At 29.0% G+C, this 27,747-nt stretch overlaps 1 protein-coding gene across 1 annotated transcript; it reads right to left on the bottom strand.

The window, feature by feature from the left end:
• Positions 1-105: 105 nt before the first annotated feature.
• LOC119668081 (G protein alpha i subunit) lies at positions 106-26,972 on the bottom strand. Its single transcript, XM_038077466.1, has 5 exons — positions 26,852-26,972; positions 2,354-2,825; positions 2,158-2,252; positions 1,720-1,908; positions 106-301 (listed from the first exon to the last, which is right to left on the bottom strand). The coding sequence occupies exons 1-5, from the start codon at positions 26,970-26,972 to the stop codon at positions 111-113; spliced, it is 1,068 nt and encodes a 355-aa protein (XP_037933394.1). The 3' UTR covers positions 106-110.
• Between the last annotated feature and the right edge of the window lie 775 nt (positions 26,973-27,747).

Here is a 27,747-nt window from a genome sequence, read left to right as displayed (position 1 = left end):
CTTCTTAAAACGAATGTATCAGTAGAATTTAAAATAGAATACGACTTGTCAAGTTTGGAATTAAAATAAAATCTGATTATGGAATGAATATTCTTTTCATATTAAAAATATTAAAAAAGTCCACAATCTTTAAGATTATTTTTTATGATGACATTTGTCACAGCATCAAAAACAAATTGTACATTATTCGTATCGGTGGCACATGTTAGATGCGTATAAATTTCCTTTTGATCTTTTCTCTTGTTCAGATTTTCGAATTTCATGCCAATGTATCCAGCAGCATCCTCAAATGTATTTGGTCCTGTAAATAAATAGCAAAAATTTTAATCAATATTAAAAATATATTTTACAATTAACATTAATAGTATTATTATTATTAAAAATTAATTGTTAATACGACCTATTTATGTACGTTGAAGATGGTCTATGAAGTAGATCAAAATATCTATATTATAATAATTTTTTAAAAGTATAATAAAAAATTGTAACACAAATTATTAAGCGTAATTTACGGTGAAAATCAAAAAAACTTATTAATATTCTAAGACAAACTAAAATTCACCCTGACCTTTAAAGAATATCTTTTAAGTTAACCTGATTAATTCAAAATTATTAATTTAACAATATTCAAATTCAAGAGTCTAAACCCCATAAATTCAACAAATACGGAATATGAAGAGATAATATGGTTATACACTTCAGTTTGAACTTCACAGAAACTACAGGCAAGTTTATCTATCGGCAGTCTACAGGCAGTTCCATCTTCAACAGTCAGTAGTTAACAGATATGTGATCTGTTAAAAAAACCGGTGAATAATTTGAAGTAAAAATAACGCCAATGTTAAGTTAAATCAACAACCATGTTGTCAAAAAAAACTGTAGGAGCTATTTTGCGATATCGACATTGTTAAAAGTAGAAAAATTCAGGGACTTTGCCGACTTTGTTAGAAATGTGTTCCATTCAGTACCCGTTGGTCAAAAACACGGTAAAGAGCATTTGTATCTTCTGTGGAAGGGACAGGTGACCAACAATATAAAGACAATAGGTACTATCAATTGACGACAACAATTGGCGCGGTCAATTATAAATCACTTTTGTAGTGCATACGCACAATTTATAAAACTATAGCTTTAAGCTTTGTGTACTGAACCATTTTACGTTTTAGAGCCACGCGTTAATTTCAGCGACCAAGTGCTGTTTACCACCCCTCAAAGGGACTTTCAAAACAGATCCACGCGGGCTACAAAAACAACAACATATATAAAGATACCAAAGCTCTACCTTAAAGGTCTCTGCCATGATTTGGGAGTACTATATTCTTCGTTTTTTCTGTTTTCATTGAGAGTTGATCTGAATGATTATTCAGTTGACAATATATCACTCACATATCAAAATAAAGTATTCATACGTGAATAATATCGCTTTATACAATTGTTCATAGGCTTTTTGTAACGTTTTAAGGATATTGGAACAAACAATTTCGTGATGTAAATTCATTCCTCACAGAGTGTAAGTATTCTAAATTCAGATAGTACCGACTCACTTGAGCAAATATACATGGAAGCTGCTAGCACTATCCCACCAACCGTGGGAAAGTTTTATATAATTGTAGAGTAAATGATATAGATATTGTACATTTTAGTTTATTTCTATGTTTTTATTTATAAAAAATTATTTAATATTTTTTTTTAAATAAAATATGTGCTTGTAGAACTTACCCGTATATTCTGGGAATGCTATTGTTAATGGAGATCGTTTAATTTTTTCTTCAAACAAATCTTTTTTGTTCAGGAAAAGTATAATTGAGGTCTCAACAAACCATTTCGAATTGCAAATGGAGTCAAAAAGTTTTAAGGATTCAATCATTCGATTCATTTCCTCATCTTCGGCAAGAACTAAGTCGTATCCTATAACACAAAAAAAAAAAAATCATATATGTATTAAGCATATTCTAGTGATATAAATATATTAATGATTTGAATAGTATATAGCTTTAAGGTACTATTATAATCTATCAAACTTTTACTATAAAGAATTGTTTTTATTTGAGAAAAAAAAAATTTTAATTATACATATATGTTATATATATTAAATTATTTCTCTCTGTTATAATTATAATAATACATTTTGAACCAATCTATTATTTACAAACTTACCAGAAAGAGCAACACAAAATATGATTGCCGTCACACCCTCAAAGCAATGTATCCATTTTTTACGTTCCGAACGTTGACCGCCAACATCAAATAATCTGCAAAGTATTTTTTTTTAAACAATTATTTAATTAAAAACATTATAAGTTAATAAATTTGCGACATGGTTTCGTTTATGTTGATCGCATGTTTTACTCACTTGAAGTGCAAACCCTTGCAACTGAATTGTGTTTCAATGATACCCGTGGTCTTGACACGTGTTCGTAGCACATCCTGTTGTGTTGGTATGTAGTTCGGTTGTGAAATGCGATCCAATGAATTCAGATAAAAGGCGGCTGAATCATTTAATTGATATTCACGTGAACGGGAGAATGATTGTTGCACTCCACCGTCGGCCCATAGTTTCTTCATGAGCAACGCAATTTCTGGTAGTAAGATACCTTCTTCAGCTGCAGAAGCGTAAGTGAAGAATTGTCGTGCTATTTCTGTTTGTGATGGATCGGCGAAATTAATTTTTAGTGGACCCATTGCACGTATTATTGCCATCAGACTCTGAATAGTGTTACTATAGACAACACGCCGATATTGCTCACATTCTTCTTGAGAGTAACCTGTTTCGTGTATGATTTTCATCTGTTTTACAATTGTGGATTTTCCAGATTCACCGGCACCTGCAGAAGATATAGAAATAAAAATGTTAATTATTTTTATTTATATGATATTGTAGAAGTATAAAAATATATATAAAAACTGTTGTTGTCGTGACTTATCAATCGAAAGTTAATGTGAGGTCTGTGCATCACGGAAAAAAAAAAAAAAAAATTAAACAGTTAATAAATAAATTTTCAATATTGTGGTGAAGAGATAGGCATATTATATGACAAACGAAGTGGTATATATGAAACTATTGTACATATAGGGGTGACCGCAAAATTTATCATATATTTAAGAGTTCATACCGAAATGTAACATCACTATAATTCCACAAGCATGGTGTTAACACAGATAGATCCAGAAGACACTTAGAGGACAACATTTCTTGACATGAACTTAACTCACTTAACCTAGAACTCTCATAAATGTAAAACGCGCTTAAGCGTATACATAAGGTATGTTAAGCTAGCACTAAGTTTAATTTTATTCTACCCTAGTTTTTTAAGGCGATTCAATAGATATAAATTTGCGTTATTTTGCGAACTCGAGACCTTTTTAATTATAAAGGCATCTAAATAGTATTTTTCAAATTGGAGTTTGTGGTAGCATAAATGCCCCTTTAAATGGGCAATACTTCGATAAGGAAGCAATAAGGGCTGAAGATTAAATAAATAGTTGAAGAAATTAAAAATGATCGTTACTTCTTTATTACACCTTTCACATTTCACATTTTTTTAATGTTCCTCCATATTAATTAACTTTAGTTGTTATTGCCAAAAAGTGGCTTTTGTTTTTGTTCTTGTAACTTAAGTTATTCCATCTTTCAAGTCGTGAAAGTACTTTCATTACAAGCAGTAAAATTTTAACGAGAGTGGTACTTGGTAGTTGAAAACGAGTGACTCCTGGATGCAGACATCATCGGTCTTCAACGCTTCTTTAAAAGCGGAATAATCACAAGAGCACGATGAACTTAATACCAATTAATCTTTCAGATACGAAACACTGTCTAATTAGACACTATATAATACGACCTGCAGACCCATCAACTACCACCCCTTTATATAGGTTCTGTATTTAATATCACAGGCTTATATAAAAGGCTTATACAACAGTATAGATTTCACTATTGTAGCTAACCGACTCTTAATTGACTGCTTAGATTTATATTACTACCACTATATCACTGTCATTAGTATAATTTACGATTTTAGATTAATTTAAACTATCGTTTCATATCATAGTATATATAGTGTGTCACAAAAAACATCCCAGATATTTGACTCAGAGAATTTCTCAGGTGACACTGTTTTCGGTTAGTTGGATATCATAGAGGAACCTGCAGTACTCGAAGCTGAAAATTATCATGCGCCTTAAATTGGATATTAACCTAAATATACATATGTATATGCAGAACCTTATATTCCAGTACGCATGCCACTATAGGTCTGTTACTTTGGAGATCATTTAGTAGATTTTGTTGTTATAAAAGAATGGAATGTCTTTATCATAAAATAGGAAATTTAATCTATTAGAGCTTTCTGCAATTTTTATTTTTGAAATGTAGTCTTGATCAGAAGTTCCTTAATTCCTTAAGTTTTCTATAATTTTGGTTACTAACTAGGATTATTATCCAGTACATTAACTGAGTTAATAAATAAAGAATGTATGTAGTAAATAAAGACTGGTGAAATGGATACTGCATATTATATTTCATAAAGTTTCAATCACAATGACGACACGTTTCCGGACTGAACTCAATAAGGGGAAGTTAACAAATTGAGAATTTAATTGAAATTGAAATTCCTAACAAATCCAATAGAAACACAGCATTATTGTTATTATTTATGTTGCTAACGTAGTAACGTAAAAAAAATATTGTAGATTGATTCATGAATGAATTTTTTTCTTTTGTTTCACTGACAGTAAATGAATGGATCCACCAAATGAGTTGTTTAATTAAAAGAGTTCAAAGTAGCACTCAACTAACAACGACAAATGGGTACATATGAGGGCGTTGCAACTGAAATGACTGTATTCCAGATATACAGTACAGTATTTCCATCAATATTTTATGTTCGGTATTTGAAGTTTAAAATGCAGAAAAAACTGAATTAATGATAAATAAAATATAAATAAATTAAGATATTTTAATAACGTACGATTTCCGTCTCTCCGCAGGAGTGCAAATTTTTATTGTAAACATTAAAAATGAGCAAATTTTCAATTTTACTTTCTTATGGTATATAATAACAATAACAAATAAATAAATAAATAAAATTATTTAATTCTCTTAATAATTTAGCATTTCGTCAAATAAAACCACAAGTAAAAAATGATTTCGGAAAAATAAAATTCCAGTTTGAACGGAAATGACGTTAGATTTAATTTATATAAAATTATTATTAGTATTCGTACATCAAGCGAAAAATATTAGTCATTAAGGTGGGGGTTAGGTTAGTATGTGTTGCAGACTAAAGGAGCCCATCATATTGCAATAATGATTTCATGATATTTGTTATTATTTAATTATAGTCGCAGTTGCGTTTTCATTCCCTCCACCATTGTGCATTGTGGAGGCATTGTATGGAAGTACGAACTTCGTTCGAATATTAAAAGTCTCATTAATGTTGACGCCCAATTATGGACACTTTCACTTAAGTTCACTTTTTCTTTCCTTATGAACGTTGGGTGCTCCGCTCTGACTGAAATTTTAATGAAGTCGTTATATTTTAATGTAGTGCGATTGCTTCATTTTTTGCTTAAATATAAATAAAATTTATACACAATATTTTATGGCTTATGTATTGTTTTCATAAAAAATAAAACAATGTGAAGATGATTTAAAGCAGACCATATACAACCTTCATACGATAATTGGATTTGGTCAAACGCAAATAATTGGGGGAGTTCAACAAAAAATATTTGCAAAATGTGTGCTGAAGTTGAAGGTCGAGCAAAAAACTCGTTGCTAAAGAAAACCTAAATTTTGAAAAAATTAAAAAGATATTATGTACATTCAAACCCGAATGAGGTTTTATACCTAAATGCCATTAGTTCGACTTTTACACGAGCTTATAAGTGAGATCATAAAAATGCGCAAGTTGTTTAGTAATTTTAGGTAAATTTTTAGGTTGTACTAATCCCTCAAATCAACTTTACACATTGACTAACATCAAAGATGATGTTTTCTTAAAGACTATTTGAACAGCTTATGAAAATACTTATTATATATTATAGATGGTCAATATTATGTCTTCTATCAAGGTTAAAGAATAATCGTTGTGGTTATGATAACTTTTGATGGAAATGAAGAGCGGCTTGTGCTTCTTGAATTTGAGGATTGGTTTTGAGACATAAACCCGGCTACGTCAAGAAGCAAAAAATAATAATAGTGAAGTCTATTGCTGCAGAACACGTAAGTTAAATCATGGAGAAATAAGTGATCAAAGTTGTATATAATAAAAGAGAAATATCAAAGTGCGTTAAACTAAAATCAGATATTTAAAATTTAAAAAAAAAAATGCATATTAGTAAGCAAAATATTTGGGATTATGTAGATCCCAAATATTTCCGTCAAACAATGGTTTTTTGACTATTAGGATGAAATGCATGATAAATAAGAGGGGGACTTAGATCTATGCGAATACTATACAAATGATGTGCAAAGACAGAAAGGCTTGAGTCAAAGTCGTTCTATAATCAGCTTCATGCTAACAGTTTTCTCGACTATCGTACGGTGGTATACTATAAATTTATTCCGCCAGACGTAACTCTTATTAAGGAATTTTTTGTTTTTATTTTATTTAAGCGTCATGTTTGCAAAAAAGGTCAGAAATATGTGCACAATCTTATATTACATTGTTGCTTCGGGACCATAATATTTCTATATTATTTTAAAACCCACATATTCGTCTGAATTGGAAACTTAAGAGATCGCTTCGGAGACATTGTTTCGATCAATTGAGAAGATAAAAATCAAATCACTACTTGCTTTGAAAGCCATTTCGAAAACCGTCTTTGACAATTCCTTATCAAATCAGATAGAAAAATAGATAGGATTAGAAAAACTGTTGGCTAGGTGTATTGTATCAGGAGTGGAGTCACTTAAAAGACTTATTAGAAGAATAAATAAAGATTTAAAAGTTGTAAGTAATTTACTGCAAATCAAATTTCTAACTTGTATATAAGTAGTGAAATTTTTATTTTTGATCGAAAATTAACTATGTTTGATCCTAGTTTATTTCCTCCAAAAATTTTTCTCTGAGGCCTTAGAGAAATCTGAGACCTCTTTAAAACCTCTGAAACAAAGCCACTAAGCATTTTTTTTAAAGATATATTGTTTTATATTGTGTTTTTAGACGAGACCTTAGTGGGAATCCAGATTCTGTATGTCGAAGTGCTAAGAAATATGCAGACCAGTTACAATTATTATACAGTTTAAAGTATTTGGCACTGCAATCTTCTCTAAAAGTTGGTGTTATGAAACCTACTTCGCAGCGTCTTGCTACTGCAACCGATATAAGTTGCTCATCTAAATATGTACCTCTGGGATATATAAAAAATATTGCGTGATTAGTTTATTTCGTAAGATAAAAAACCAGGCGTAGAGAGGGGTTATGAAGAAACCTCGCAGTTAACAGAGAAACAGAGAGTAAAAGTGTTTAAGTGCACTGACTCAACTAGCCTCAACATAATAATATATAATAATAATAAAAGTATTATTTCTAAGTGTTATCTCGAATTAATTTTGTATCTGAAGCCTTCAAATAGATGGAAAGTCATTAACAGTAATGTTAAAATTTTTTACTATAAGTATTCTAATACTAACTATTATAAGTATTCTAAGTATTGTATCTGAAGTTTTCAAGGGGCTAGAAAATCATTAGCCTTGCTGTTAAAATTTTTGTTTCTAAGTATTTTCTCGGCTTAATTTTGTATCTGAAGCCTTTAAAGGGCTTGAAAGTCATTAGCAGTTATGTTTCACTTTTTTCCATTCCAAATTTGTCTAATACAAATATAAACTTTTTTCATAAATTTCATTTTAAATTAATATTCAATAAATAGTAAAAATATTATTACAAAATTTTTAAACAAATAAAGCATGTATTTCGCAATTGAACTTTATCGCAATTTGATTTCGAAAAAATACGAACAAATACTAAAAACCTAGAAAGATAATACATAGTTACTAGTTTTTTTTTTAATATTAATTGCTTTTGTTTGATGTCAGTTTGTTTGGTTTTTTTTTTTGTTAAATTATAGTATTTATTTTTTGGTATATATGTAAAGTATCTGTTCGTCTTTTGGTTTGTCCATAATTAAGTAGCTGATAAACTTTAAAGTCAAAAGTGGCCGTCGATTTATGAATAAAGTAATTTATTAATATATGCCTATCCGAATGCACCGTTAACTGGCTTACAATAGAAGAGTAAAAACAAACAAAAAAAAAAAAAAAGAAGAGCAGCAGAAAGAAAATGCCGGTCTCAACAATAGAAGAAACAATCTTTTGAATGGAAGAGTTTTACTTAATAGCGCGACAGACGCATTGGTTAAGGCCGCTGAGGTTCACGTCCAACGCTTTTGTTGGTGGCAGAAGAGTTTACGCCTGCCTGCTAACGTACACAAGAGCCTCACTTCTCTTATCAGAAGAAATACTGAGTTGTATATTTCATTGTATTAAATTATATGACATCGTATTTCACACTTGATTATGAAAAGTCTGATAAATTTATTTATAAATTCCAATGCATACAGCCACATTAAAATATAAATTGTTGTTACGCTAAATTTATTTCCCGAGTTAAATTATTTAATATCTCATTGACCTGAACTCAATAAATTTAACAAAAGTGTTTTTTAAGTTGTTTAAAATGAGTTGATAAAAATAATATGAATGCGAGAACAAACGGTGTAGTGTTGCACTACTTGATGTGCAATAGATTTTTATTGTTAAATTGACATGAAAAGAAAATAAATTTATTTTTCAAAGTGCCACAAAGCTAAGCACTTTACAGACAATCTCAACTACTTTGTTTGGTAATTGCGTAAATAACTTAAAAAGTTAAGTTTTGATGCGTGTAAGTGAATAACAGTAAGGTCATACCAGATCTTACTGTGCATTTCTTAAGATTTTGATGGACTCTGATACTAGATAGAAGTTGACAAAAGGTGATCATCAATGTTTAAAAGTATGAAGGAAACTACAAATGATAAGCAACTAATCAAATATTTAATTATAATAGCTGTTAATGAAGAAATTTTGCAGACTTGAAGTTGAGATTTGTAAAATATGTAAATCTACACAATTTAATTATTTCCAAAAAATTTTTATAACTACGAATATATATGTGCTCACCAATGGATAATAAACTTAACGCCGATATAAAACATTTAACATCTTTAAATTTGAAAGTGAACCATCAGAAATAATATACTATATATCAATACCGGTTTATACTCAAGACAGAAAGAAGACAGTAGACATCAATAAAATTTATTTTTGTGTGAAAAATTCCCGTATGCAAATAAAAAATATTTAATGTAAAAAAAAGACATTAAATAATCAGTGCGAAGTTTATAATTTGAGTGATAAATTTAAAGTTAATAAAAAAGAATTTCCACTATATCAAAATTTGTAGAAACATTTAACATACATCTTAGTAAAAGTTGAAGAAATTAATATATGTTTGTATAACGATAAAAAATTGTTTAATAATATAACGCATTTAACAAAAGAATAATAGTCAACGTAATGCCTAAAGCACGATAAAACTATAGTTCCTCGCTACAATAATTGACTATTATCATTGCAGCTCTACATTAAATGGAATCCAGCAGACAGTGACTCTAGCTTAATTGTCCGTGGTACTTTAATAAGGAATTTGCTCAACTTTATTTCAGAGAATTCTAATTACAGTAGAGTAACCGAGATTTGAGTATGAGAACATTATCTGATATATATGAGACGTGAGAGAAAAAAAAATAGAACCATTTCATGCATACATCGATAATTACTGCAACAGAGTTTTAGAAAGGTCGAAATATATTTTTGCAACAATCAGTTTCGAGAGACTTAACTTCGCCCCTGTTGTTGCAGTGAATAATATAAAATTCGTAACTGACACATATATCTTAGGTAGTGTCATTTTTTCGTTTCAGTCTAATTACAAAAATATATATCCCATCGGTTTCGGGTTTCTCTTCAGTAAAAATGTAGGTTTTCTTTCGATCAATGGTTCCAGTTTGATGTTCTGCTTCGAAATATCTAAGCATATAATATTAGGGTGGCTCACGTTATAAGGGGGAAAATTAAAAATGAAGTTTTGAATGAGCGCACCCCCTAGGAATATGCCATTGACCAAAAAAATGATATTCCCAAAGTTTTTGAGCAATAGGATTAAAAATGACGTTGCGCCACTCGAGCAAAGTTGGGTTTTCAGTACAAAAAACAGAAATTTTTCAATTCAAGGTCATTTTTTATCTTTGTTACTTGTTTCAACAGTTATTAACATATACTCATTTGATAGATAATTAAAATATCTTTTTAATAAGATACGGATGAGCAAAATCGGGTAAAAATTATGCGCAAAACACAATAATTAGTTGAGCGACTGTGCTCTATTTTCTATTTCATACCTTTAGCTGGCATGCACAATGCAATCGCAAATGTTTACAAGAAACGGAAGAAACATAAATAAAAAATAAAAATAATTCATTTCTACTTATTAATTTATATAGATATTTAAGTAGAATTGAAAATGTAGTCAAAACAAGAATTTTTGACTGAAGTTAATATCCTTTTAGCAAACGAAGCAAGAGCGGCTAAAAAGTCCGTTGATTTTAATTGGAATAAATTCGATGAAGAAATTTGTCTCAAAATGGAAGCTGAATCTTTAGTCACAGTTCAACAAAATTGGGATAACGCAGACAGAACGATTGAATTTATCACTCCTAGTTTAGTTTCCGCCCTTGACAAATGCAAGGTTTCGGATCGCTACGCTATACATATTTTGTAGTAGTAGGTATGGTTACCTGTGGCGCCCAGGTGCTATCTAAGATTCTCGATGGATGGCGAAAATCATGTACTTACTAAAAATGTTTATTATAAGAGATCAATTTACATATAACTCGCATGATTTGTACGAGATATATACATTTTTATGGTGAGCATATGTGTGAAAATTTTAACCCACACTAGGTTAGGTTATGTTCGGAAGGCACGTGCTGACAGTTGTCAGCACTTCTACTCGGAGACATATATTGCCCATTGGGATGCCCTCAAAAAATTTTACCAGGAGATGGGAGTTGCTAACTTTTGTTATCCTTGTTAAACCATTTGATTTTCCAGATGAAGTTGAGGAGATCCGATAAGTTTGCTTTCGTTATCTCTTCCAAGCCAGTAAAATAAAGATCCTTAAGACATTAAAGTAGCCTTGTTTGAAGTCCTGGACAGGAAGTGGTTGATAGATTTTACCTCCTCTTCATCTTGGCAATTCCTGCATAATCCACTTGTTGAAACTCGCCACCGTTGGAGCAATGGCACAGTGCCCCCTTAGTACTCCAGAAAGCACACGAACTGCAGGTTTGCTGAAGCCTAAAAGACTTTTCATTTTATTTTTGTTCAACTTAGGCCATAAGATTCTAGCGACCTTACAGTCTTTGCGGTTAGTTTATAAATTGTTAGTCACCGTATTGATTTCTCTATTATCCTAAACAGTTTACATATCGTATGTATTGAGAGGCCATATCATCTGCTAGTTCATTCCCTTCAATATTGCTATGTCCAAGTATTCGAAATGTACTATGTCTAACAAAGAGAGACCTTATGATGTTTGATGCTCATGAGTGAATCGCGACATTTTAATACTATCTTGGAATTTAGATTCAATTGCTAATCTACAATTCGAACGAATTGTACTTTGTTGTCTAATGTTGACCTCTTTTTCGATAGCATATATCTAGCCGTGCAAGACGCTGTAAGTAGCAGGGATTCGGTAGCACTGTCTTACCTGCATATCTTTCGAGAAGATACCTGCTCCCGTACCGCTTACCATCTTTGAGCCATATGCGTAGTTAGTAACTGTAGAGTTACCGGTCACAGATTCAAGCTCCCAGCTATCTCTGGTTAGATAAAGAGTGGGAACCCACTAATGAAGTTATTTTCCTCAAAGAACCTTATTGATTTCGTGACCGAAGAGATAACAAGTTTTTTTGATCGTTTTTGCCTATCCAATAGTTTTATCAGTTTCGATCCTTGGCCATGGATGGAGACGCAAGATTATAAAGATGCACTTGAATTCTGTGCCAGACTTGATATGATAAATGATTGTATAGAAAGAGGAATTAGGCTTATGAGGAAAAAGAATATGTTCTGCAAGTGGTCGAACATTATCATAAAAATTATCCTTCACATACTCAAATTTATGTTATAAAACATAATAAACACAATATATTAATTACTAAAAAAGGGTTTTCTTGAAATTATAATTTTTTATAAATAATTAACTAAATCGTAGCATATACCTAATACGTAATTGTGCATGCCAGCTAAAAGGTATGAAATAGAAAACAGAGCACAGTCGCTCAACTAATTATTGTGTTTTGTGCATAATTTTTAACCGATTTTGCTCATCCGTATCTTATTAAAAAGATATTTTAATTATCTATCAAATGAGTATATGTTAATAACTGTTGAAACAAGTAACAAAGATAAAAAATGACCTTGAATTGAAAAATTTCTGTTTTTTGTACTGAAAACCCAACTTTGCTCGAGTGGCGCAACGTCATTTTTAATCCTATTGCTCAAAAACTTTGGGAATATCATTTTTTTGATCAATGGCATATTCCTAGGCGGTGCGCTCATTAAAAATCGCATTTTAGTTTTTCTGAGCCACCCTAATATAATATACATCTAATTTTCCAAATATTTTTCTTCAAATATTTCATGCAGCCAAACTTGTGATGAATAACTTAGAATGACACTGCACTTAAAAGGTAGTGATATTTTATCTTTGTTAAATTCTCGTTGTATTTTAAGAAGTTTATGTAGTTCTAATAAGCTTTTTCTTGATTGTTTTAATCGGCTACTATATGGTACATTACTTTCGAAGAAACCAATATACGAAAAACGTGTTTATTTATAAATGTTGTCTTGACTTCAACAAAGGATCAAGTATTCTAAAATTAATTATATATGGAGAGGTTTTAAAAAATAATGAACTACAACAGTCAAAATTTTTTTTATATTATTTTAATTAATTGAATTTTTTGCTGACCATATAGCTGTTTCGAGTATTGCTAAATACCCATTATGAGTGGTCTTATAATTATTTTTCATATTTAATTATTTGTAAATAAGTTTATTACTTTTCCAAATATCTCCATTAAATACAATACTTTCTATTAAGTAAAATAGTTGCTACCCTCATATTGATGTTACATTTTTTTCTATATCCACTGATTTCCAATGTTTCGAAACATAGTTTTAAGTGTAAGTTTTTACATTAGCTCATTTTCAACTGTCTATTTACAGAACTTTCTTCAACTTATTGTCATGACACTTACCCACGACGTTTCCAAGCTATATCAAATGTTAGTATATCACAGAATATATCTATAACTAGTATATCTATTTACTAGTTGTTCAAGAAATACATTGTATTGCTTTTTATATAAAACTTTATCGAAAATTGAACGAAACATTTTTGTTCTAAATTTTTTTTAGTGTTGCTTGCTATTTGTTAAACTCTAAGCGCAGATCTTGCATTTCAGATTAGAACGGGCTGGATAAGTGTTTTATACATAAGCTGCTTTGCATTGCAATGTCTTTGATGTTTATACTTCTCATCGCAATTTAAAATATTAGTAATATAAATTATATTACAATGATATGAACTATTTAATATTAAACACATATTAACATTCTAACATATTTGTAGAATTCATACTATCATTATTAAAAAAAATAGTCAAATGACTGAATATCTTTGAGATATTAGTCAATTTCATGATAGGATCGTTATCTATATATATGTACTTAAAAGTTTAAAGCTTGTTGTTATCGATCTGACGTAGTTTAGAGATATCTTTTTTATATATAATTTTATCTTATTTCCTTTTATAGATTTTTGAATGATTCGACCATGATTTTATGTGACAACATTTTTATACGTATTAGTCATCGAGTACACTTCAAACACTAAAAATGTTTTTTTCTGTTAACAGAACTAAATTTTTATGAGATACATTTTGCAACTCTAACCCTTTTTATCACTAGTGACAGATTCACTAAAAACGAATTCTATATTTTTGAGAATTAATTTAAAATAATTTCAAATTAAAATATGCAAATGAACCAACGTGTTGAAAATATTAATACACCATAAAAGATGTAATTATTAATATTAGAAGAAATATGCGATGAGTAATTTTTCTTATAAAAAATTTTATTCAAAATTTTTAGAAAAAAACATTTATGGTAAGGAGAATAATATTAAAAATATAGGCTAAATACAAGACAAAAAGTCTGATTCAATATTTAAACTGCAAACAAGCAGTTGCAATGTATCGCCTTATTAACGTTTAGCTTAAAATATCAGATGACTAGTTCATGAGATATAGTTCATTCCATTAGAAACACAATGTATTTCTTCTTCCTTCTTTATTGAAATTCACTTATCTCTATGAATAATAAATGTGAGTATAGACTAAAAAAATCAATGCTTGAGATTATTCTGATCTAATAAATAAATCTAACTTCTATTACATCTATCTATTCTAACTTATTTCTATTTATTCTTATATATCTATTTATTTTAACTAATATGTACGAGAGCATATTTTAATATCAAGCAGGATATAAAGTATTATTCTCTCAGATAAACATTTTTAAGAATAAAAATTTTATTATCGGAATTTTTACTTATTTAAAAAGTTTATATTACATACCAGGAAACCGTATGTTATATATACCAAAGTTTTTCGCAAGAAATACTCCTAAGATAATAATACTGTGATTAAAAAATTAAAAGTACTATAAAATATGTGTACGCTGATGTAGTAAAAAAATTTTTTTTTATAATTACTGAAGTCTTATATGTGTATGTATATATAAATAATTACGGATATATGGTTATATATATTATGGATGTTTTATTTGATTAGAGCCAAAAAGCACCTATACTCTAATTAGTGGGTGGACACTGGGTTTATGAGATGATTTTCATGTTAATTTGGGTTAAGCGTCTAATTAATTTGATAACGTACGTAATTTCGAATATCTAATGTAACGTATTTGCTTTGTTTATATAAAGAACATTTTTAATAATTATCCGTAGTAATAAATATTGGACTATTCGGGTTAACAATGTCACTAAAATGTTAAGGATCAGAATTTTATAACATTCCGCATGATAACAAACTGTGTATACTAATTAAATAAACACATATAAGTATATATATAACAATATTTGCACAGTATTTCCCATTAAGTAATAAAAAATAAATATATATATACATATATGTAAAATTATTCATCAGCAGCAAAGTCAAAGCCTGGGGGAAATTCTTATGAGTTCGCTTTCTAAAAACTATATCAGCTATTATATATATCTATATATATGTATGTAACTATTTATATTATACTATAGTTTAAAATCTGCTTTTGAATAAAGCAACTGATAATGAACTTTTGTGTTATATGCCCTACATTATAATTTTTTTTTTCAATAATTTAAAGATTAAAAAATTTAAGTATAAATTTTAAATAAAATTAATTTGCGTAATTGTACAGTTGTACGTACACTCGTAATAATACAGAACCATTTATACATTTTTTTGGATATGACTCAATTTCTGATTCTCAGTAAACTGGGTACTGATGTACGTGCGGTAATAAAGCATATAATCAGAAGAAGAAGCTTAAAGAAGTACATTTTTTTAATAATTTTTTTTTCTTGCTAAAACAATCTTATGCTTATACAAAAGCACAAATACAGTTCCATTCATTTCATTTTGTATATTTGTTTATATAAAAATATCGGTAAGAAGTCGTTTGTTTGTACTGCATTTCATCAAGAATGCGTCTTATGTATTCTCTTCGTATGAACTGCAGACGCAACTCTTGCTTTCTTCCTCATTCTTCTTCATACCATTTGAAAATACTTTACATTACTGTATAATAAATAAAAAAAATATGTTTTAATATACATATTGCAGTTTTTAGTTTTTTATCAAAAATAAAATATAATAAAAATAAAATCATTATTTAACGTGATTTATTTTACATTTTTATAGATACTATATAGATAATAATACATTGAATGTTGAAGGGGTTCGTATGAACAGAGGTCAACATAACTATATGAAATGAATATTTCAGATAAATTCATAAATAATTTTCATTTTAATTTTAACGTGGTATGTATTATATACCCGTACCATTATAAAGATATTTATTTTACCAATCAATATTTTTTAATTTTTTGATTGTGTTCTGGTTTATATATGGAAAATCAATTTTTAAGTATATAATACTCTTTGGTATATTTTTGTTCAATTAATTGCAATGTGATTAAAATGTTCAGAGTAGGTTAGGTTAGAATAATCTGGATGGTTTTAAGCGACGTATAGACCTATTCCGCTTAAGCGATAGCAGATAAAGCTTTATATATCTTTTGTAGCAGGATTTTTAGTGGTACCTGAAGCTCTTCTGTGGTGGTTAGTTAGTTAAAGTGGAAGGCGGAACAAATTCTCTTCAATTAACGAAGAAAGTCAATTTGAATTTACAAATTCTCGTAAAAATGGGTAGAAGAAGTTCAAGCCAAAACCAGTCAGAAATATTTATAAAGGCGAGTGTTTAGCCAATGCTAATGCTGGAGATGTCGCTGAGTGTGTTAAAGAAGCGTGTCCTTAAACATTTTAAGCCTAGTTCTGATTAAAACACAAAGACTCAACAGGCGTTCTGGCGTCCTTTCTTGGAGAGCCGGTAGACACGTGCTGCAGGAGATACTACAGGGTAGGCCAAGCCTAGCATCATGTCGTCCTATAGTCATGTGCCCTGTAAATACAGATATTAACCTAGCTTCTACCTCTGATTTAATTCTGTGTATTTATTTAGAGATTCTACATTTGGAATAGAATGGCCATGCAGTACTTGATCTGACAGGTGAGGCAATATATTGGATAGATTCACTAAGCATTTTTTAAAGCATGTTTTTGGACAAAACTTACGTGGGTTTAGTGTCATACTTCTAGTACAGAAGTACTAGAAGAGTTTAATTCGATATATGACAATTTTTGCCTTTATTTATTTTTATATATTTATCCAAATATCATATCTAATTTCAAACAGTTTAAATTCTTTGCAGTTTCTTACACATACGTTGGTGATCAAGGTAAAAAAAAACATAAAAAGAGTGATTTATCATAATCGTTATTGCTTATTCTTTGACTATTGCAAACATTAATAGATTAATAAAATGGTGCAATAATGACTTCGTTGAATTAAACTGATTAAACTTTAAGAACATACACATGGATTACTAATCACAGACTTATTATATTTAGTTAAATAAATGCATTTATGTTAAAATTAAATTTTAAGTTAAACTAACTATTTTTGTTTACTTATTATACAAAAAAGTCAACAAATAAGTCCAGTTCGAAAATTATAACTATCCAGAAACGAAGATGGTTTTAGTCGTGAGTGTCAAATGAAGAGTGTGTCAAATGAACAGTGCCACTTTGTATCACTTTTTAAGCAAAATTTTGAATTATTTTACATATTTTACTTTAAAAAAAATGTCATTATTGTTAAAAACAAAGGAAATAAAAATTGAAATGCAATATCTATGCTTATATTACGATTACAGTTAATTTTCAAAGAACCCTACTATAATTAATGGCTGACATGCACTAATACTCTTAAATGATAAGTCTAAAGCTAAGAAATAAACAAACTTTAACATTTTCTGAGGTGATCAATTTTAATTTATGTATGAGTAAAACCGTTACAGTTCTAAAAACGTTTATCAGTATTTTTTCAACAACAGTTTGGTGATTAAATAATGAAGAAAATAATATTTACATACAAATTACTTTTACTAAAACTGTTAGAATATGAAGTATTCAATATATTAATTCTTCTTAATGAAGAGAAAGTGTTAGTTAGTTATTAGTAACAAACCAAGAAGCTAAGAATACCATTTTATATTATTTATAAATACCGAAATATTCCTCTAATACAAACAAATAATCAGCTACATTTTTTAATTATCAGCATAGATAAGTATTTAATACAGGTAAATTTTAATGAATAATTCATCACATAAAGAATATAGCAACAATTTTATAATAAATACATTGTTGAAAAATGTATAACTTTGCCTATATGACAAAATTGATTTTATTAAATTAGAATTTTAAATATCAACACATATTTTTCACTAATAAATAAACTGCATATGGCTTATAGAATATAATTATAATTACGTATTGTATATTACATTTATAATTCGCTTCCTTAAGTTGTTATTACTCACAATATTGTATTTCAGACTTACGATGCTATGATGGCAAGTAGTTAGTTAAATGCCCAATGCCCCGACTCCAGTAAGTGAACTCACTACAATTAGTTGCATTTTTTAAATAAAATTGCGTGCTGTCATTTAAGACAATGAATAATAAAAAGTAATTGTAGCAAAAAAAAAAACAAAAAAAAAAAATAATAAATAAATAAAACATAAAAAACTGCGCAAAATTTATTTAACTAATCAAGTTTTACATTAACTATAATACAGTGTGCCCCCAGTGCCACCCTGTAATTCATATAACCCAGAAAACTAGATGCACAATATAAATTGACACTAATAAATAAGAGTGGATATACATGAACGATCTCACAGAATCAAATTTAGTGCTTTAAAAATGAAATTGAAAACGGCAATAATAAACATAATAACAAAAAATAAGAAAAAAAAACCAAAGGCTGGCTTTGCATGTGAAGAGGTTTTTTATCTGCAAAATCAGCGGTTACACCAAAACGAAATAACATGAACCACCAAGCATAGTCATAGTCAAAGCCAAGCCAAAGCCCAACCGAATCGCACTCAGCTAAACCAAACCAAATAGAGTCGAAGCACTCTTGAAGGTGGTGATGAATTGTTTTATGCACTTAATTCGAAGCAACAAGTGTCATGCACCCTACATTCTGTAATACATGACTATCAGAAACACGAAAAATCAAGCAGTACATGATGTGTGTGTGAATACTAAAACACATTATTGTAAATATAATGTATATTTAAAAATATAGTGTTCAGACTAACACAACATATCTGAGTCAGCAGTATGGCTGAAAGTACGGAGGGGTTAACTAGGAAGCCATTTCATTTTGTTATAGCAGATTTAATGTTTCATAAATTATTACGATCTTTGATCTATAATCTATAAGAGCTCTGAATATCTTTCAGTTAGTTTTTGTTGGCTCAAACCGATTGGATCTACGTTTACCAGCCATTTAAAAAATGTAAAACTATATAATTGAATAAAAAGAAAGGTAGAAAAGACAAATACACATTGTCTTAGGTCTTTATATCAATAGCAACAACTTTTATTACTACTCTTATATATACTTAGATAAAATATTGCCAATGAAGAAATTCCGAATATTTTTAAATCTACATTGAGAAAATAGAAACAATTTATATTATATATAATATTATTATAATATATATAATCTATATTATTATTAATGTATATATAATCTATATTATTATTAATGTAATATTATATATTATATTATTATAATATATATAATATATATTATTATTAATGGAATATTATATAATATAAATATAATATAAAGAAATATAAAACGTACGCATTTTAGTAAGTTCAGGTCATTAATCAATTACTATATTATGAATTTGAATAGATTTATTTCTGTTCTATATAAGTTAGTTATGGATGGGTGCGGATTTGTACATATCGTATGAGCGTTTTGCACATCCATAAGAAAATTTTTAATTGCAATGGCATACGAAATGTAACAAAAATGCAGCAAACGTCGTTTTTTCACATGTTAGTATAATCTGTTAATAAAGTAAATAAACACTGTGCTTTAAAAAATTTTGGATTCCTTTACTAACTTCTTTCTTGTGGATTCCATTTCAATGGAGCTTTATCATTTTCCTAGGATTTGCATAATGTATAGCTACGCCAACAGTACTATCTTTTACTTTTTTGTTTATATATCGATACCCCATCTATTCGCTGTTAAACCTTTACATTTTTTAACATAATGCAAGATGTCTCTTTACGTACACCTAACATATAACTTTCTTGTAATCTTTTTAAATATGAACTAAATCTTATACACCTACAGAATTTGATGTATGGTCTGTTGTTATTCAAATTTGTATTAATTTTCCCGTAGTCTAAAGTACTACAAATGCAGATCTATTCCTTTTCATATTCCTTTGCGTCTTATCTGGTAGAAATAATAATTTTAAGGTAGTAAAACTGCTTTACATACCCCTACAGTACATACAGACCCAGTGGTCTATTAAACTAAGAACGATCAAGTTGATACATTAGATCTTCTAGAGATAGTCAGAATTCCCAGTAATTCGAATTCGAATTATAAAATGTAAAATCTGCAATATGTGCTATGTAATTCGTATTGACCACTGATTCGCTAAACTGGATCACATATTATGAACATGTGTATTCGATTGTTCAGTAAAATAAATCCATACATGGGTTATGTGCATACAGATTTATGTATGCTTTATTCGTTTTCTATTCGTTTATACACTTTATCAGTTCTCATGTGAATGTGTCAGTTTCTGTTAAATTAAACATATGTACATTTATAACAATTTTATCGTGTCTTTAATATGATTCTCGCAATTCGAAAATTTCACTAAACCGGATTGAGTCCAATTTTAATAGATCCGAATTAGCGAACTTCTTTTAGAATTGTATATTCTAAAATAATAGTTAAGGTGTTAATATGACTTATAGAAATTGTTCCACACAAGATTTAATCACTTTTTTTTTTCTCGTCATCAAAATACTATAGTGATCTGGGCAAGGAGGAAATCACTGGGAGGAGAGCTGCTCTCTCCTTTTGACATTAGGAGGTCCTCAACGGACGACATTCTGGCCTTCATTCGGAAAGCGGAATGTCTTCTGTTCAATTAGGGTCAGTTACGGCACAAAAGATCAATCTGGTCGCAGTGCTCTGCTCCGGTGGGAGCTAGTACCCTGTTTATTTCTATTCTATTCTAAAATACTATAGAGTGTAGATAGTTAGCTATAGCTTTATATATAGTATACCTTAAGTAAAGTACACATTATTCAAGCGTAGGGAAAAATGTTGTTGGAACGATTGAATTAATAGAAACCACAAGACAATAAGTGTAAAATAGCAGAGCACAAACAAATACAAAAGCAGCAATTTCATTCATAAAAAAATTTAAAACAATTCAAATGAAGGCAAAACCAGCTCGGAAAAAGGCACAAGCAAAAAATCTGTGCAAAATCATTTAAATTACATATTAGATGCACGTATAAACGCATAGGTGGCGTGCTAGAGGGGACTGTCGCTATGACCACAGTGGTAAGATGATACCAATATCATCAAGAGTATTGTATATATGTAAGTAGTTATAATTTCGAAGATATTTAAAAATAAATAAAGTAACTAATTTGTTACTGGTACCAAGGGGTCTATGACGCCACTGTATATACGTATACGTATATGTACATTGGCATAAGCACACTGAACATACAAATTCTCGGAAAACCAACAAACTATTCGTAATATTATTCAATTTTACTTTACTAATTCAAAATTTTGCATAACATTTGCTGTTGTAAGTTGTATTGCCGTAATGGGAGAAATTACTTATGCCTTATAAACGTTGACTGTGGATTAGCTAAAGCCAAGCCAAATCTGCGGATGTAATAGTAGTTTTTTTTTTACTCAAAAGATACAAAATATTTAAAAATTAAGTTAAAGTTATTCAAAACAAACACCGAAAACAGTTACAGTGGGAATTTCGACTACATTTCTAGTACAAGTGAGGTGGAATTGGTTGAATATTTTAGTTACCCGTAGTTGAAACAGTTATCAGCTTGGAAAAGTTGTAACTTTAATTCATCTTAATTAAATGAGAGATATCAAGTAGAGTCTTAAGTAAATGTAAATTGAAATAATAATGCAGTTGGTAAATATTTTATGGTTTTCAAAAGCTCAAAAGCAGACCGACAAAAAGATGTTTAGTTTTTATGTTTATTTTTGAGGTGTACAAAAATTTACTACCAGAGTAAACCCAAAAAAAATGCGCTACTAGAGATTTAATAGAAAATGTAGACACGGCTTCCTTCAAATGTATCTTTACGCTTGTAAAATTTTAGTCTATTGTTTTCATATTTGAGTCATTTGCTTGCTTGTTGATCTTGAGATCTCGCAAAAGTTCAAACGCCGCTATAATGTATACGTATCTATACATTTTTTTCATGACGCATTGCTGTGGCTTATTTTATTGTTTTCTCCCAAAGAAAATGTATATTTCATTTGTTATTGTTTTGAGTTTTAGTGACAATGAAAATTGTAATTATTCGACTGTAAGTACAGTCGTATACACAGTACAAACTGCAGATACAGTTTGTATCTACGTATATACCGCGTATAACTGGCATAAGACAATTACTTTGAACAAAAACACAAACATCTTAAGTAGCTGAAGTAAATGCAGGTAGATAGAGATACTTTATATATACAATGCACTGCAATGCAATAGATTTTAGCTGAGTGTACCTCATTTATGAAAAATGAAGGGAAATGCATTATTCCATTAATTTATGAAGACATAAAATTTTGGTGACTGTTTAATTGAAAAATACTTTTCCGTTCTTTTAATGGTTAATTTTTTCAGTTATAATAAAATATTTTTTGTAGTTCAAAATGCTATACTTCATCAATTTTATACGAAATTTCGAAAAGCACATTTTCCACAGTTTTCTGATAGTTTCTGATATTTTCTCAACATAAAATAACGAAAATTCATAAAATTCCGAAGGTTTAACATTTCCTTTCATGTCACAAATATGCAATGTGCAATGGCTTTGGAATTTACATATGTCATATGTTTTTGAAGTATTTTTCATTTATAATTAAGTTTTTTTTCTTTTTGAAATAAATAAAAAAAATATGGTAGAAATAAATTTTCATGTAGAAAACTATACTGTAAAATTGTTCGATATTAAGAGTTCAGAGAAGCTGCAAAAGATGCGATGCTCATCGTTGCTCTACTTTTGCAGATGTAAGTAATTTTCATATAGAAATTTTAGATGAAGTTTTTATAAATGGAAATGAAAGTTCATATTGAACAGATTTCAAAATTAACAATAAATGATAAAGTAATTGAAAATAAATTGAAGTCTTTGAGATATTGTAGACAAAATCTTTTAAAAGAAAACAAAATGGAAATAACAATTTGAATATTACATCATTTTCATGTTTTTTTAATTCAAAATATTTTTAAATATTTTCCATTAAGAAATGGGATTTTTTTATTTCTATGTATAACTTAAGCTTTGGATGTATCTTATGTAGAACAATATATACAAAAACTAGCCTAGGTTAAGTTACTTGATTATTTTTTAGGATTTATTTTTCTACGCAATATATAACAGATATTTACAAAGCGTTAACCATTTTATGGTCTTGATTTTACATCATTGTTTCTCTGACATATGTGAAACAAACTAATCATCCAAGTTAACATATGTTTAGTTTAAGGTTGACTATTTTACTTAAAATATGTTTAACAACTGCCGAAATGTGCCTGAATTGCAAAAATTTACTACAATATTTTTTGTTTCGAGTTTTCTTCAGTTATGAGACTTTTTTTTTTGGTAAATATATCAACCAGAGAATGAGGGGGGAATGAGACTAAGGTACGGAACCTCATCTTTACAATATAATTTATACACATTAAATACACTACAAAAGAAAAAAACAATTATAGTAGTATATACTAGACATATACTAGGGTTGATAGTGTGCCAGATAAATAACTATTGAGGGATTATTGCATAAATAGAAAATCACTTCTGACTTGAGACTTAAGATATGGATAAGTAAAATATCAAATTTTAACAGGACGGTGCAACCCGTACAAAATGTATTGGCTGTTTTTTAACCAAAACAGCGAGATTACTTTCAGGAACCGCAAAATGGATAACCATGTACAGAAGCATTATCATTATAATAATAACACAATACAATATAATATAATATTAGCAGAAAAGAAGCATATTTAGTTTGTTAGAATGTTTATAATGAAGTGAAGTAAAATTAGAGAACTTTATAGGTTTGTATGGTACAGTAAATAGGAAAAGTGATAAAGAATTGCTGACATAGCATACTCCCCCTTAGTCTTTTGTTTAGAACGAATTGATATATTACACTTTACACATTATATTTATTATTTTTATTATACATTAATAAATAAATTTCTGAAGTTTATTGAAAAAAAGTAGGTAATTCGCATGCGTGATAGATTGAAAATTCTTTAATTAAGTGTTCGCTTGGTAGTGAGACTTGTTGTAGATAGACGAGCTCATATTGTTAAATACGTCGTTGTTCTTACCTTTCGTTCCACATTTTGGTATACACAATTTTACACAATCATAACGTAAGTCTAAGTAATGACTTAAGTCGTACTTAATTCAACAACTTTACTAACCTAAATTATAATTAAGTCAATTTTAAAACTTTAATAATGATTGTAAAATAAGTTCCAATATGAATAGTATTTAAAATCGTACTACAGTTCACGATATCTGTTTACAAAATATTTCTTCCTTAGTAAATTGGCTATATGTGCAGAAGTAATTTTATTTAAAAGAGCATTGACTTAGGATCAATAATTAAGGTCTTACTACAATATATGATATCTGTTTACGAAACATTATTCACTCAGTTAATTCTGCTCTATTTGTTAAAGAAATTTTATTTGAAGAGTATGGACTAGGATCATTGAAGGGAACGAGAAAGCTGAATGCGTCACTGGCGGTACCGGTTTATATTACCCTAGAGACGATTAAGAGAACTTGCCGATGACATATGGAAAGCACTGAAGTTATGTGCAACCTCTCACTTCAAAACTCGTCAAAAGAGCCCGCGTGAACACTGTGTTCTTGGTGTGTTCTTCATAATTTTCACTGCAGAAGTTGTGGACAGCTGCAGGAAAAAAAACCATAACACATTTTCTCTGTGAATCCCCGGCTTTGGCGTCTAGAAGATATAGGTTCTTAGGAAGACACTTCTTTGATAGTTTATTAGACTGTTCATCGGTGAAGACGAAAAACCTATTAAATTATCTAAATTCGGTGGAATAAATTTAGTCTCTACTCTACTATACTAGGCTTCTTGCGAGGAATGTGGTAGTAAAACGGCGAAAAATCGGTAATTGAGGTACATGTAAAATATCTAATGGCCTGTCACTGCAACCAACCAACCAACCATGGACTAGGATTGATATATTGATGAAGAGCTCAAACAAGAAATCAGTTAGTTTCTTATCGGATGCTATAAGACTCATGCTGAAGGTAGTGTTTGGGTCATCATTTCTTAAGAACGCTTCTTGAGATGAGTGTTATGGTATTTATATATAGATGTTAAATAAGTTTGTAACGATATACTCAAACTTAATTTTTTTTTACACAAAGTATCTAAGTATAAAATGATTTTTAATATAGATTATATTTTTAGAAGAACAGAATAAAATTTATTTACATAGAATATGCTATTGCATTATAACTCAAGTACATAACAACATGCTAAATTAATACAATTCTATTATTTCATACAATTTGTATTTTTGTATTAATTTTTATGTAACATTTAAAAAAAATTATACAAATTATGAATTATTTTTATGGTAAACGTGTAAAATGACCGAAATTCCACAGCGAGAGAGATAATACTGAAAACTACTTATGAACACAGTTACTAACAGCTGTCTATCTTTAAGGATAATAAACACATCATTTATGTAAATTGATACTATAATTTATACAATTTTTTTTAAATTTTTTAGTTCATATAATTAAATGGCAACACCAAATAAATTCTTTATGTGTGGAAGAGACAAATGACACGGTAAATTATAATTTTGCGAAAATCAAAACAAGTTTGTTCTTTTGAATGTGCTTTTATTTTATCAAACTTGAAATGAGTTTTTAAAATGGGTGTCACCGGAAGTACAAACAAGAATTAAAAGAAATAAATACCCTTAAAACCTGAGAGTTTTCTTTTAGTTTTTGAATCAAAAACTTTCGTTATTTTTTACTTAAAGGGGGAAGCACTTTATTAACATTAATAAATGATTTCATATAATTAAAATATTTGTTCTTTTTGGTGTTTTATACATATGTATATATATATATTCAAAATATATTAAATATACAATATAACCAACCAAAAGTCAGTCTTGATGAGCTCAAGCAGAATTAAGTAAATATTTACAATTTTCAAGCAATAAAATACTTATTAACACCTTTTGTTTGCACTTCAGAATTGTATATTTTCGTAAAAATCGTTTTCTTATCAGATTAGTCACAATTCTAAAAAATTACATACTCATCGACACAAAAACGCACAACAGTTGACAACAAAATTAATAATTCCATGGCAAGGATAATTATTCCTTCTTTAATAAAAAAAAAAAATATGGCAGCACTTCACGTATTAACATTGCTGCACTTTTATTGCGCTTAGCGTCATTAATGCAGCCGTCAGGTAAATTCACAAAAAATAATGAAGACAGCAAGAGTTTTATCAACAATAATTCTTGTTGTTGTTGTTGTGTTGAGTAATTCCCAGAATTTTTGTGAGTAATGGCAATACTTTTTTAAAAATTTATATAGCACATGTTTCATTTCACATTTTATATAAAATAAATGAATTAATTAGATTAACTAAAGTTTTGTAGAAAAAAAAATAAATAACAAACTTAAATGGACGCACCCAAAAGCAACAATTTCACCTCTGATGCGGCGCGTTCACCCTCTGCTCGCAGCGCACGATCTATACTTTTCGAACGTTCCACTGCTTCTTTATCTCGCGCTGTACTCACTGCGCAACCCATTTTTGTTAATAACTAATTTTTGTGTTTTAAAACTCACAACTTCGTTTATTTTCAATACAAAATAATATATTATTTTATTGATTTAAATGCGTGCGAATTCTAAACAAACAAGTTTATTTGCTTAGAACGTTGCGTCTGCGCGTCTTTTTTTATTCAGATCTCACACAAATTTCACTTTTTTAATATAAATTTTTCGATTGCACTTTTTTTGGTATATAAGCAAATTTTTTGTATTTTTATAAATTTTTAAATATATTAAAATCTGCTAATTTGTGTTTTATTTTACTTTGCAAATTTAAAAATTATGATTCACTTTGAAACTATTTTTACTAGATTTTTCTCAAAAAAATATTCGTAGCGTTTCATGCGGCGAACAACAAAACGAACACAAGCTATAATTCAAGACTGGTCATAAAACGGAATTTTGTTTTTGTTTCATGGTGAATTTTGTTGAATTTCTTTGGTGAAATTTAGAGATCGTTACGTTAGTTGCGTTTCTTCTTTCGATAAGCAATTGACTATGTTTATTAGAGATCAGTTCATTTGCTGTGTTTATATTTTAAAGTTACATAGATATGTCAGTTTTTTTTCAGATTATTTATAAATATTTATATATAAGGCCGTGTGCGAGTTTGAGTAAATTGATGGTAAATTGAGGAAAATAGTAAATTATGTTAGTATGGGAGCGAATGTTGGTATTTACTAAAATTTCGAGTAGGGTAAATTAGATAAAAATTAGGAAAATTAGGTATAACCATTGTAAAAATTGTATAAG

The sequence above is a fragment of the Teleopsis dalmanni genome, chromosome 1, assembly GCF_002237135.1.
Source record: "Teleopsis dalmanni isolate 2A chromosome 1, ASM223713v2, whole genome shotgun sequence".
Taxonomy (NCBI): Eukaryota; Metazoa; Arthropoda; class Insecta; order Diptera; family Diopsidae; genus Teleopsis; species Teleopsis dalmanni.
This window is presented reverse-complemented; position numbering and strand designations above follow the sequence as displayed.